This window comes from Zosterops lateralis (genome assembly GCF_965231275.1).
Source record: "Zosterops lateralis genome assembly, chromosome: 18".
Lineage (NCBI taxonomy): Eukaryota > Metazoa > Chordata > Aves > Passeriformes > Zosteropidae > Zosterops > Zosterops lateralis.
In genome coordinates this window covers 9,251,762-9,266,426 of record NC_139778.1, presented here as the reverse complement: position 1 = coordinate 9,266,426, position 14,665 = coordinate 9,251,762, and the positions used below count along the sequence as shown (strand labels likewise).

Genomic DNA, 14,665 nt, shown 5'->3' with positions numbered 1-14,665 from the left:
GAGATCCTTTGTCAGCACCAGTTGGTGTAATTAGTAAAATGGCCATGAGCAAGTTTTCCCCCTTAAAGCAGCTTTAAAAGCTCAAGGTATTACAGCTTCCTGCTCCTATCATCCAGTGGATAATACAGCCCAAATATCCAAAATCTGCAAGTGACTGCTTGTACCTTTGTTTGGGGCACCTGTACAATGCTGACACCTCCACCCATCTCCACCCTCAGCTTGAAAAAAGCAGGAGAAACACCAAGAAGGCCAGAAAACCATTAATAGTCTCTGTTATCATTTCTGATTGCACTAAAGAGAACTTGGCCATCCATGAAAAACCTGGAGTGTAATAGGCAAGGTTTTTAAATGCTGTCATATCCCTCTGGACTGAAATAGTGTAGGAAGAATAAAGATCATTTGGCAGCTGATTAAAATGACAACATGAGAATACGTGATTGTTTTTCAAAAAATGAGGCTGAACTATTTAGTTAAACTCGCTCTCATCGCTCCTGACTTTGGCTGCAACTCTGTGAGAATAAGCACAAAATGAGGAAGAAAAGAAAGAAGAAACCTCCCTATTAAAATCAAAGTGGTCTTAATAAAACTAAATTGCTGTAATGATATTAATCCTAATGAAATAGGTGAAAGATTTGGTGGTACACATTAAAATGTGTTTTATGCTACAGCTACAGAGAAGAGGTACTTCATTGTCACCTTAGAACTATCATGGACTGATACCACAGAAAATACAGCCAAGGGAATAAAGTCTTATAAGAGTAACAAATTTGAATTATTAAAAGAGAAAGAAAGAGGTGAACCCACAGAAAAGCCTTCTGAACACTTTCAAAAGGAGGCACACTGACCAAAAAAACCTGAGTTGTATTAATGGCTTACAAATTCTGTATTGGTTTAAAAAAATAAACACAGAAAGCCAAACTCTTCTTTCATTTATACAAGTATAAATAAAAAATAATGTCATAGAGTCATCCAGAATTAATCTGAATTTCTACCAGAATAAGACTCTTGGTTTTGATCAGCAGCCATTATTTTGCCTGATTTATGAGTAACCATATTAAATATGTGAAGATTATTATGACTTAAAACTTCAATATTCTCTTCTCATACATTCATAAATAACCTTTCCAAGCCTAAGCAAGTCATTTCTAAAAGACTGATTCCCACATGAAGTTTTGCTGGCTAAGCTCTGAAAGCAAACTGCATTACTGAGAAGTTCCCACTGCAAGTTAATAAATAAGTAAAGTACTCAGTTTATTTTACCCCAAGATTCCAACTATTGAGTCGTGCTTCCAGGTCATCATCATCCAATGAAACGTTTCTTTTGTGTTGATCATCCTGGAACATAAAAAAAGTCAATGAAAATATCAGAAATGCTGGCAGATACATAATTTAAAATAAAACTTCTCATTGACTTGGCCATAGCTACACTGCACTTCCTAATAGTGTCATAATACTTCTGACAGCTTTCACCTAAACAGCTCAGCTTCCAGAGGATAAATTAGCCTGGCTCTCCATTTTAATGTTCTTCTTTATTTTCTCTAATTATTTCCAAAGTAGTGGTCTCCTTTACAGAGGGTGAACTTACTAAAAAACCCCAAATACTCCATTTTCAGCCATCGATTCATCTCCACAGTGCCTTTTCTGGGGCTAATCCAGAATTCAGAGATCACCTCCATACAAAAAAACAGATTTTAAAATGAAAGGAAAGCCCAGCAAGGCAGGGATGGTTATCAAAGCAGAGGACCAGCTCAGGGGTCTCCCCTGATTTCCAGCACCCAGCCAGGGCTGTGGTTATTTCTGCTCCAGGAAGTAACAAGGAATTCCCTCTGAGAAGAAATATTTATCCTGTGAGATAAATTAAATACATTTAATGTATCTAATGGGGAACCTGGTACACAACATTTTCCCTGCCCCAGGTATTTAGAGAAACAATATTGAAGCCTGAATTATTTTGTCTCACGGAGTGAGGTTTGTGTATGGGCCTGCCAGCACCTCTGCTTTAAATCTCATTTGTCACAAGCATCCAGTGACCAGAGCTTGAGCTGCTGGGAATCAACACTTGGTTGGGGCAGCTCTTAATGTTTATTCAAAGTCTCCCTGCTCCTCTACCTGGGTCTGAATGATGCCAGGACATCTGTGAAATTCCAGAACATCCCTGACATTGGAACAAGGTACTGTTTGTTCCAGCCAGCCAAACATTACCAAAGTAGCAAAGCAAGAGAGGATTATTTCACTTAAAGGCCCTTTTAAAGCTGTAATCACAGGAGAATCCAGTACGTGGAGCTGCAGAACAGGGAAGTGCAGTGATTTGTCTAACACTGACCTGGAAGCTGCAGCCAGAGCCAGCAATAACAGCAAAAAAATAATTAAAAATAAACAAAGCAAAGCAGCAAAACTCCCCTACAAAACTTTAAAGCTCCAAATCCGAGTTTCAACTGAAGAATATAATATTTTTTAACAATAACTCTTCCATAAGGAGCACTTCCTGAAGTAAAATAAACAGGAAACCAATAAGGAGAGATGTAGTGAAGCCAGCATGTGGTTTTATTTTTAATTATGGCATTTCTGTATTTCAATTCCATTTGTATACATACAATCAACACACACATAAATCCATTGACAGCAATCAGAGCCCAGAGCACAGACACTGATTTCTGCCCACCTGTAAGCTGCCCTGATAAACCATCCCCTTGCTAATCCTCTACTCCAGCTGCACAACACAAATTTCCTCAGAAAAGAGCTCCCAGTTCATCCTATTTGCACTTCATGTCCTCATAAATCCTCCACTGTGCCCAGCTGCAATCTTTCTAAACTGTTCCTCTGATAGAATCTAAGAATGGAGCGTGGGCAGAGCTGGAGGAACAAACAGGAAATTCAGTGTTCATGCAGGGTTTGTTCCAGGTGTGGTGAAGGACACTGCAAGGCCACAGAGCACATTTTGTTAGGTAAACAGCCCATTTCTTGGTATCATACATTTGTCAGGAGTAATTGTCAGTGCAAAGCTTGCAATGACAGAAAAAAAATCATTGAATATTTTGGACTGAAAGGGTTTCAGACAAAGCCTGCTCAATGCCCTTTCATCAGTCAAAATGCTCGGTGTGGAAAGTCTGATGAAACAAACTGTCCAAAATTCACTCCTGCAGAGGTCAACCATCACTGAGCAGAGCCAGAGGCATCTATGCAGCTTTCTTTAATCTGTTATTGCAAAATACAAGATGATGTCAATGCAGGCACGTTGCCAAGCCCGGGGAAAACAATGCAGCAGAAACAACACTAAACAGAGGTCAAGAATAAGGATGAACTGAGAGCATCCTACAAGAAATTCTTTTCCCCTGCACTGCAGAGGACAGATTTTGACGAGCTTTAGTCCTCCCTATCACTCCCTCCCAAATGTCTGTACCTTTACACAGGGATCTTGACCCACACAGCTGGAAATAACAGCTTTACAGGGATATATGAAAGCAGCTGAGGGAAAGCAAAGCTTTAGGACAAAAAGGAGAAGCATCTTACAGACAGTGGCGTGCCTAGGTCATCTTCATCTGTCCGGTGACAATGGGAGGAGATTACTGATGGCTTCTCACTGAATCTTTCCCTGTTAGTAAGGACAAGAGGAAGAAGAAAGTGAAGAATTCATTTTCATTTCATTTGTTTCATTTTCAGCAACTTGTGGCACACAAAGGATGTTAATCACTGAATAGAATCAGTTAAAACATACACAAGAAAATAACTGTCAAGAGGGAAAGATGAAAAAAAAAAAGGAGGAAAAAAAGAGAAAAAATTAATGTTAAAGGTAAACAAAAGCTTTAAGTGTTCCATTAAAAAAACACCACCATAAAACCCCACACCAAAAAAAAACCACTAGAAATACTGTGTACATGTCAGTACATTAAAAAGTGTTCTTTGCTTTTCTTTTACTACCTGACCCAACATCTCCCAAAGGATTTTAAAATAAATCCAGGCTAAGGAGAGGGCTGATCCCAGAGAACATTTTTGAAACAAAATTGCTAAGACTATGAAACAACATGAGATGAAGTCCAGTGACTCACAGAAAAAAGAGGAATTAAGGTGATGGTTGGTTGCACCATAGGGGAGACTTTTAAGACCAAAAAAAAATAGGTTAGAATAAGGTAAATGATCCTATAACACACAAAGGGCAAGAACAACACACACAGCTCTGTACAAAGGCAGTGGCTTGAAAGGCCAAGGTGGAGAGGAACAAGTCATAAAGATTGCCTTGGTTTCATTTCATTTCTGTTTTATGGACTAAAGTGGAATTTATGAGGGATGGTAAAGAAATGCCCACAAGACAGGACACAAGCACAGCATGACCAAGTGCTCTGTCCAGCAGAGGGATTTTCTGGAAAAGCTTCTGTTGTAAATAAAACACTTGAACAAAGGGAAATGCAGATCAGCAGATAGATGAAGAGAATTGCCACCGATACACCTGGTCACAGACATTTCCCAGCCATAGAACAGGGGAAAAAAGGGCAAAATAAAACAAAAATTATAAGCATTTATTAGATGGGCTGATACAGCAAAAGATCCAAACCAGTAGTGAAACACCCTTCAGCACATACTCCATTGTCAGATGCACAGGTATTAAGGTAATTAAAAACTCCTGTTAGTCCCTTCACCTTCCTATGACTGGCCATATTATATTAAAGTCAAATCAGACCATTCAATACCTCCCTTCCTTTCCATCTGGCAGCAAAGGAGATGGTTGCTATGCCAAAAAGACTCTGAGATGAATGAAGTGTTTATGAACAGAACAACTGCTGGATGTACAGTATAAACCAGTCACTTCTAGGACGACAAACACAATATTTTCACGAAGCACAGGGGCCCAGCTTTCATCAGAACAGCAGGGAACAGAGAAATACAACAACTGGGAGCCTACCTTCCCTTCCAGCACCAATAAATCCCATATAAACAACATGTATGGATGCACAATAACAATTACAAAGCAGTAAATATTTTAGATAAGCAAAGTCTTAGGGGTAAAAAAGATCAAAAGGAATATGATAGCACAATGACTGCCTATTGCTTTTCTTACCACGATTTCATTTGACACAAAATTACCTTTAATTAAAGGGAGATAAATCTTTGCCTGTGAGTAAACCTGCCCTTTTATCTGATTTGCTTTCTGAGCAATACTCAGGTTACCTAACAATGGAATAAAGTTCCAATTGTTAAAAATGAGGGAAAACAGAATTCACGCCCTCGTCATTCAGAGACTCAGGAATATCAACAAATACACAAACTAATCCAAGGTCCCTTAAAAATTTTCAAATTGACCAAAAGGAGGACAAAAGTCTAGATGTATTCTTAGTTCTGTATTTGCTTTTTTGAAGAAGAACTGGAAAGGAAGCCCCTTTACTTGATTCTACAAACAGAATTTGGAAAGATTGTTAAGGATAAACACAATTTTGCTCATATCAAGTATGTACCACCTGTCCACTCCATTTTCCAGCCTCCTGCTAATATGAGGCAGGCTCCAAAAAGCACAAGATTAATTCTTTTTCCTCGCATTGCAGGTGAGTGAAGGATGATCAGAGTTTTGACATCAACCTGTGACCTCCTGCTTCAGCCCAAGCAGGGAACTGGCACAGGAGGAGACAGCAAATTGCTGCTAATAAAGGAGATTAGTAAATATTCCTTCATGCCTACACAACAACCTTTAACAATGTTTTCAGGCACACTCTATAAGCATAGAGTAGAATTTTCCTAGGGTCAGAAAGCCCAGGTTTCTGTTCAAACCAATCTAAGAATTTTTCAAACAAACCCTCTCACATTTCAAAATAAAGCTGCACCTTTGCAGCCCCAGCTGGTTGGATTTATTAATCCACGCCCCAGTCTGCAAGTAAGGTTTGTCTAGCTAAAGTTTTTATTTAGGCAGAAAAACAACTTCATACAGAAAAGTCAAAATTGTCCAACACAGAATTATCTGTATTGAAAGATAAAAATCACTATGAAAAGAATTTCTCTGTTTGTTTGGGTCTTTGAAAAGAGAGAATCTTGAGATAAAGAATATCAAATAGTTACTCAAACATGTCTCACTGACATTATCTATTTTGCCCTGAGAAAATGTTGTAGGAACTGAGTCACGGCTGGAATGCAAAATTTTCAGCCAGCTACACAAATTCCATGGATGCAGTTTTCCCAGTGCACATTCAGAGAAGAGAGATGAATACAGTGGAACTCGGTCACCATCTGCTGGCTCTCCCCACAAACTACACATCCAGAAATATTTAATATATTGCATTTTTACCTGCACTGATCGCTCATCCAAAATTGTAAATACAAAGAAAAACAGGGTCAATATGTTGGATAGATGTTCTGAAATTAAACTTGAAAATGTATTTCTCTAACACAATGAAATGAAACCAGAACTCACTTCCTCTTTTACAGCACCTACTAAGGACTTTCACTCCATGTCTAAGAGTGCTTCCTCCACCAAGGATTTCAGAGAGGTTAAACACTAACTAGACTTTAAAACAGGCAAACAAGAGGAAATTCCATCCAAGACTGAAATCCAGCCACATAAAGGACAAAAAAGGAATACAGATCTTGATAATCAGCACAAAGTTGCACTGTGTAAGAAAATCCAGAAAGGAAATACTTAAGAACAGTAGATTAAACTAGAATTTACCTAAGATTCCCACAAATTAGGACAGAATAGAGCTGAAGTTTTCCAAGTGTCCGAATGACCAGCTTGTCACTCCTTCAATCCTGCAGGGACATCTTTCTAAGCCAACAGGAAAAGAAGCCTTAATAACATGCCACATTTCATCCCTTTCTTCCTGCTGTAAACAGCTCTATTTTCAGCTGACTGGGACTAAGGATGCAGTTTAAGCTCACTGGCTGCTGCAAATCAAAAACCTAAATCTTGCTCAGCAAAACTTGCTTATCTGCAAGGAGCCACTATTCTGTTTACTCTAAAAAAACCTGCGAGCAATAATCATAGAACAACCTCTAAATCTACCATCTGTATGCTTGTTTATATTTCTAATCTACAGGGAAAAAACCAAAGTATTTGATAAAACAGCTGCTTTCAGCATCATGGCCTTAGACTACAGATGCAGACTTTGATTTTCCACGTTAAGTGTCTTGAACTGAAAGGAGGAGGAAGGGAAAGAGGATAGAGGGATGGGACATGGAAGAAGATCCAAAGCAGTCAGAGGAGAAGAGGTAATGGAGGAAAGTAAGGGCAGAGCAGTCTAGAAATTCTCATAATTCTCATTATGCACTCAGAGGAGAAGACATAATGGAGGAAAGTAAGAACAGAGCAGTCTAGAAATTCTCATTACATTGAAGCTGTTACCAGAGTTTCTGTATATAAAGCACAAACACTGATGGTGAGTCCGTGAGTGCAATAACTCACCCAAACTGACACATCTAGAGTTCCCATCTATTAAATACAAATCAAATAGTGCTAAAGCAAGGACAGGAACCTTACCCATGTGCAGGAGGTGTTGTTGAAGATGTGCCCCCCACAGAGGAGATATTACTCTCACGGTTCCCCAGCTCTCCCACCACCCACTCAGGTAAGCACTCAGGGCTGCTGTTCTGAACTCTTGGTGAACTTGGTTCATCAAAATAAACCGACTGGAATGAGAAAAAATGCAAAATCAACACCAAATATATTTGCACAGATAATGTTCTTTACACCCTTTAATGTCACTTCTTGCAGGACTATCTGCAGTACAAACATTCCTTTTCTAGTGGAGTCAGTGGGGTGTGCAAATGACACCTTCCCAACCCATGGGAATTCATGGCAACAGGGTAAATATTTTCCAATACTTCTTACGGGATGGGTAATTTGAGCAAAAATTGGCATTGTTATGTCACTGAAGCTGATGCCAAGGGTTGACACAGAATATTCAGCTCTTCAGAAAACAAACTGCAACTTTAATGATGTCTGTGTGAATTTAATATTCTCCTCAGGCTACTAAAGTCACCACCTTTAAGAACAATTTTCCTTTCACAAGAGCTATCTACTGTTTAGGACAAAAGAAAGCCTCAAGGGCCTTTTATTACATATTTCCAAAGAACTAGAAAAAGATTACCTTTCTGTTCCTTCAAACACCTATTCTCATAAGCCTTCTAACTAGAATTTTGAAAATACAGGTCTCAAAAAGTTTTGTCCATTGAAAGGTTTTCTCAGCATCAATGACAAAAAATGCCTTTTTTCATCACACACAGTTCCACTCAACCCATCTGGAATCATTTGTCACACTTGTGCCAAATCTAAGATGGAAAAGCAATTCAAGGATACATTTTAGCAGGTTTGTCTCACCAAAAAATGACACTCACCATGTAGGCAGGCAAAGGTTTCAGCATTCCTTCCTCTGGTTTTTGGCTGAAGGGACCGTCCAGAACTCCTCTCTGCAGCATGTGGAGCAACAGTTTTGCATACAGGTTTCGATTCTCCCTTCCCACTATTCCTGTGCCTGCTCCTGAAGGCTTGCAGAGCTTTTTGATCCATAGTGAGCACCTTTTTCTTTCTGAAAATGTAGATATTCGTGGTCACTGTACATTCCCAGAGCAAATCAAGCACATGCAGGGAGCAGAAGCCATCACTGGTCACTGATTTTGTAGGTTTCTTCCTTCTACACCAAAGTTTAAAGCAAAACAAACTCCCAAATGACCAAACCAAATAAAAGAAATGGTTAAATACTTGAAATAAAATACAAGTCTTTCATAATGGTTCAAATTTACATCTTGCACAAACATTTTCTATAAATTCATGTTTGCCAAAAGTTTACATCACTTTTGGAAAGAGCATGGAATTGGAAACACCAGGAATTCTGCACTCACTGCAAGAGCTGCCATAAACTACATCTTACAGCTTGCATGAGCATTAATACTTTAAATACACAATAAATCCTCATCTGTGTAAAAAAAATATAACTCTATTTACACAAGCTTTGCTACCAGATAAGGAAATTATTCATTTGGTTAAATGTTTACACATAAAGCTCTTAATTTGTAGGGTTTGTGCCTTTAATAATAACCAGCTCGTTGCAAAAATTAGATTTACACAACCTGATTTATTAATCGATGTTCCTATTATTACACATGTTAACAACTTTATAATTAAAAAATATTTGCTATCTCAAACACAATACCCTTTAAAAGCTTTTAATTTCTACTGAACTAGGTTTTTAAAGATAGATATTAATGTATTTATGCAGAAGCAAATTTACATCATGAAAACAAGACAGATAAGGTCAAACAATTGCAGTTTGTCAAACATCCAGCATTAGAAGCTGTGCAAACCCCCCACCAAAACTGTATCTTGTAATGTCAGGGATGAAGAGCCTGGTTAAATTAAGTGGCACAACTGCATGTAATAATTTTAAGTCCCTAGGACCTTGTTATTGGTGTTTAAATGCACATTTTACCATTTGTACCTGAACTATTCTGCAGGTTAAGGACATAAGGCTTCATAGCCACAACACAGCGATCTAATTCCGCATCCAATCTTTCCTTTATCTCGTCTTCATTGCTCATTTTGAAAGCACACAAAGTAACCTGCAAAATCAATGACATTGATGTAGAAAAGGTAAAATGCTGTTTTACGTCAGTCTCTCTTCTTCTTGGGCCACACAAAGATGTGTTTGGGACAATACAGGAAGTGAAACTAAATGTGTTGTTACATTGAAATAAACACGAAAGTAAACCAGATTCTTTGTAAATAACAGGTACTCAGTGTAATCTACAAGGATGTGCTTGTTTAGATTCGAAACTGAATAGCCAACCGCAGAATAAATATATTAATTACACCCAATTTGTATAAAACACCTCAAGGCGCTTGTGTGATACCGCACTCCTAACTTGGTATTCCTTAGAATTAGAGGGGGTTTTTTTAAAGAAGGAGGGGCGGGGAAATGAGGGAAAACAGCAGGCAGAGCGGTAGTTACAAGTAACAGAACCAAAACCGCTGTTTTTTTCAGGACTGTTTTAAAGGAAGCCGCACCGCACAGAGCCCTCTCTTGGCTGCCGTGTGCCGTTCACTTCCCCGGCACATCCCAGCAAGTGAACTGGAAGATCCAGTTCAGATTCCCCTTCACTTCTCCCGGCACATTCCAGCAGTGGCCGCGTCCAGCGGCGCCGCCGCCCCGGGCCCGCCCCGCGGCCCTGCCCCGCTCAGCCCCGGCCCCTGCGCCGTGCCCGGCCCTGGGTGTCCCGGGCTGTCCCCGGGCTGTCCCGGCACCCCTCCCTGCCCCGGCCGGGCCCTGCCCCGTTACCTCGGGGGCTGCGGGTCGCGGCCACGGCGGGGGAAGGCGGCGGCGGCGGCCGAACGTTCAAACCGGCCCCGCTCCCGGCGGCCCCGGCCCCGCGCGTTTCCGTTTCCGCGGTGACCGCGGCCAGGCCCGGCCCGGCCCGGGCGGCCTCGGCGGGGATGGAGAGCCCCAGCACGGCCCGCAGGGGTGGGAGCGGGGCGGGATGGGGAATTGTTATTCCCCAGGGATGGGGAAAGCTCTTGGGATGGAGGAGTGTGAGGAAGGAGCTGGTGGGACACCGCGGAAAGGCAGCCACAGCTCTGAGAGGAACTGGGCTCTTCCCTGTGGTGACCGGGGAAAGGAGCCAGGGCACGGCTGCAGCGGTGCCGGGGGAGGTTTAGATTGGATTTCAGGGAAAGGTTCTTAGCCCAGAGGGTGCCCAGGCTCCCCAGGGGATGGGCACAGCCCCGAGGCTGCCAGAGCTCCGGAGGTGTTTGGACAGCGCTGCCAGGGGAGCCCAGGGTGGGGTCGTTGGCACAGGAGGTGGACTCGATGATCTTTGCAGCTCTGGGTACTCTGTGATTCCTGCCCCTGGTGATGAATATCACCACAGCCCAGCAGTGCGGTCATGGCTACACCCAGTGCTCCCCCCCAAATTCACCTCCCTTTGTAGATAGTTACAGATCCACCACACAGAAAACACCTCAGGACTCCCCAGCAGAGCCTCAGGGAGTTTCGGGTTGGTTTTCTCACTTGAGATTTAGATTGTTTAAAGTCCTTGCCTTCTAAAAGCTTTGAGTCGCGTTGGTACAAAGAAGCGGAGTTTTCAAGGCCTTGTTTTCTGGTTTCTTGAGTTGTTTATTATTTGATATCACAGAGTTTTTCTCCGCTCCCAGCCGAGGTCCGGACAGCGGCTGGGACATGAGGGGACTGCCCACCGATGGGACGTCACCTCACATTTATACAGATAACTACGTGTAGGTTATTTACTATTTTGTACCAATGCCTAGTGCTTACACTAAAAGGGTCACTTTTGCTTTGATTCAATCCACTTTAACTACTTTATATTACCACTGCTTTAGAAGATGGAGGACGAGGAAGAAGGAGAGGGACACGAGGTACCACTCAAATTTCACCATCTTGTCCCCTGTTTACCTCTATTTTAAGAATCCTAAAACTACTAAATTTTGCATGTTCTACTGTGCTGAACTACTATTTTCACTTCCTGGTGATTTGCAATTCTTCGGAAGTTTCTCCCATGGGTTGAGATCAAACTCAGTGTCTTCCTGGGCTGTGCCAAGGTCTCCAGCCCCCCTGGACCGGCTGTACACCCCCTGTCCAGGGCTCAAATTCCCTTTTCCAGGTCCCAGGTCATCTAAAGGGATGTCCTGGACTCCAACAGGGGAGCTGCGAGGGACAAATGGGAGGTGCCAAATGCAAAGCCCTGCCCTGGGTTTGGCCAATCCCCAGCACAAACACAGGCTGGGTGGAGAAGGGATGTGGAGCAGCCCTGGGGGAGGACTCAGGTGTGGATGGTGAGAAGCTCAGCGTGCCCTGTGTCGCTGTTTTGGACAAACAAAAGACACGCAGGCAGCAGCAGGTCAAGCAGCAAAAGTTCTAATTTAATTTCTGACTCTATCTTTATATACACTTTGTACAGAAGGCCAGAGATTGGCCAAAAGGGTAACCACCTTATGAACATCATTGGTGGACGTGATCATCAATCACATTTTTCTTCTTAGAGAAGAAATATGTAAACACGCAGATAAGTTTTGAGAATACAATATTGTTTATGTGAAGCAGCATGGGAATGCTGCTGCAAAGGTACAAAAACCTTACAGGCAAGAAAATTCAGGGCAACACCCCAGCCCTGTGCCCTAGTCTGAGCCCAGCGTGGGCAGCAGCATAGGGGGGATCCTGCCCCTCTGCCCCCCAGGTGAGAGCCCACACCTGCAGAGCTGCCCCAGCCCTGGGCCAGCACAGGAGGCGCCTGTAGCTGCTGCAGCCAGCCCAGAGGAGGCCATGGAGATGCTCCAAGGGCTGGAGCTCCTCTGGAACCAGGCTGGGTGAGCTGGGGGTGTTTATCTGGAGGAGAAGAGGCTCTGGAGAGACCTCAGAGTCCCTGCCAGAGCCTAAAGGGGCTCCAGGAGAGCTGGAGAGGGACTGGGGATAAGGGATGGAGGGACAGGACAGAGGGAATGGCTTCCACTGCCACAGGGCAAGGATGGATGGGAGATTGGGCAGGAATTCCTGGCTGTGAGGATGGGCAGGCCCTGGCACAACCCAGAGAAGCTGTGGCTGCTGCTGGATCCCTGGAAGTGTCGCAGGCCAGGTGGGACGGGGCTTGGAGCACCCTGAGATAGTGGAAGGTGTCCCTGCCCATGGCAAGGGGTTAGAATGGGATGGGCTTTAAGGTTTCTTCCAACTCAATTGTACAATTCTGTGCTATAAATTCAATGGGATTGGTTCAGGTTCTTGCTACTCAGGGAGTGGGCTTGGTCCCTCATGAGTACAGGAGAGCTGGGACTAGAAAAGTGAGGGAACAGCAACAGTGGGGGATAACCCCAGGTTCTTTGTGATGTGTTATTTAATTCCTGCCAACTGGCTATTGGCTATATCTATTTTTGTATCTCCATTATGATCGATATTTGAGGGGAAAGATGTTTCTACTCAGAGCTTAGTGAGAAATACTTGCCACCCTGAAGTTAAAGGTCAATAAATCAGAAGTAACTTTTGAGCCTGAGCAATGGGGGCTGGGTCCCAGAAACAGGAGTGGATGAAATGAGAATGAAATCACAGGAGAAGGTTTAATAATTGCAGAGCCAATTTTATCCACAGTTTCTGAGTAAAATCTGTTCAAGTATATATTCTTGTAGGTAATGAAGCAATTTTGAGCTCACTTTAAAGCATTAAATATGCTCCATATTGCTGATGGTTTCTGGGTTGTTCGTGTCCTATCCCAAGGACAGAGAACATGAGGGGTGTTGTAGAATAGAAGAATTTCAAAGCACATGCCTGACACTTCCACACAAAAACCATGGGTTGTAGTCGTTTTGTGGCCATTCCAAGAAAACCATCAATTAATCCAAAAGAATTAAAGAAACCTTTCAGCTGTTCAGTCTCTTCCTGAGTGAATGAAGTGATTGTGTATGATCCCAAATAAACCCTCTGACCTCTTTGATCCATTTGTTTCTCCTTCCCCAAAATCTGTCATAGGCTTTGCTCTGTGTGTAGTGTCTAAAGCGCTTTTATCTCAAACTCTTCAACACTTCTGAGTTTGACTCAGATGCACATACACATCAAACAAGAAATCCTTACATGTACAGTAGAAAATTGGCTGTTTTCTTTGATTTTTCAGCTAATCTTCAGCAGGAATGATTCTGTGTTAGGGCTCATTGGGTGATAGCTCTGACAGCTACACCAGGGCCTAAAATCCACATTTGCACAAAAACAGTGCAAAAATCAGCAACGGATTTTTTCAAACACGGTAGAATCTGAAGAGTACATTGCCAGGATGATTTATTATCTTTAAATTCCAAATGTAAAATAGTTGTCATTTGATATATATTGGAACACAGGACACTTTTCATCTGTGTTAAATCCCTGGTAGATTCTTGCAGCAGAGTAGGGCTGCTGTGTTTCTGCACGTTGCCTTCAGATTTGAATATGTCTTTGTCATACTCATCACAAAGTACTTTGAAAAACTGAATTTGCTGGATTATGATCAAAAAGAATATGAGGCCAAGCAAAATCAATGATTGGAACCAGGAGAAATTTCCTGAGGGAATAGATCTAGTTTCTGGGTCTGCTTCCCAGGACAGAGCAGGGTGGCCAGAGAGGTTGGAGCCTGCCTGAAGTGATTTGACAATTGCATAACTTCTGTCAAAAAAAAAAAAAAAAAAAAAAAAAAAAAAAAAAAAAAAAAAAAAAAGATTGAAGAATAGACTGAGGTCTTGTCTCCATCCAAAGCTGCAGCCTGGTCATGAGGAGCACTGATGTGTCCTGACCCTTCTGAGGAAATCACTGTAGACACACTGGTACAGAACACAAAGATATCCCAACCAGAATACAGAACAAACTCCCAATTTGAATTGTAAAAATATGGTCATTTAAGTAAAACATATTCAATACTCTTTTTTTTCAGCACATTTTACCATGTTCTCTTATCTCTTTAACTGTCTCGGCAGGTTGCCACAAGTAACATGAACACAGCTTAAGGCATTTTTTTTCAAACATCTCAAAAATACAGAAAAAAAAAAAAAAATGAAGGCAGGTTTCACTGCCTCATACCAGTTTCTGGAACACTTTGAGTTGCAAGACATTATTTTTCAGCCCTTCCGAGCAAATCTTTCATGTCTGGAAAGTTGTGATTCACAAACACCTCACTACTTCAAAGAGTTAACAGGTCACAGATTTTTTTTTTTTTTCTTCTCCCTCTT

At 42.0% G+C, this 14,665-nt stretch overlaps 1 protein-coding gene across 4 annotated transcripts in view; it reads right to left on the bottom strand.

Annotated features, from left to right (window-relative positions):
- Nucleotides 1–9,530, bottom strand: part of CEP112 (centrosomal protein 112) — a 154,521-nt gene extending 144,991 nt beyond the window's left edge. For all 4 annotated transcript variants that reach the window (XM_083874642.1, XM_083874644.1, XM_083874643.1 and 1 more), the window contains exons 1-5: nucleotides 9,414–9,530; nucleotides 8,314–8,504; nucleotides 7,457–7,605; nucleotides 3,511–3,592; nucleotides 1,261–1,335 (exon numbers count right to left, since the gene is read on the bottom strand). In XM_083874642.1, the coding sequence (XP_083730768.1) occupies nucleotides 1,261–1,335; nucleotides 3,511–3,592; nucleotides 7,457–7,605; nucleotides 8,314–8,504; nucleotides 9,414–9,513 (597 nt within the window). In that variant the 5' untranslated portion in view covers nucleotides 9,514–9,530. The remainder of the gene's footprint in view (nucleotides 1–1,260; nucleotides 1,336–3,510; nucleotides 3,593–7,456; nucleotides 7,606–8,313; nucleotides 8,505–9,413) is intronic.
- Nucleotides 9,531–14,665: the final 5,135 nt, after the last annotated feature.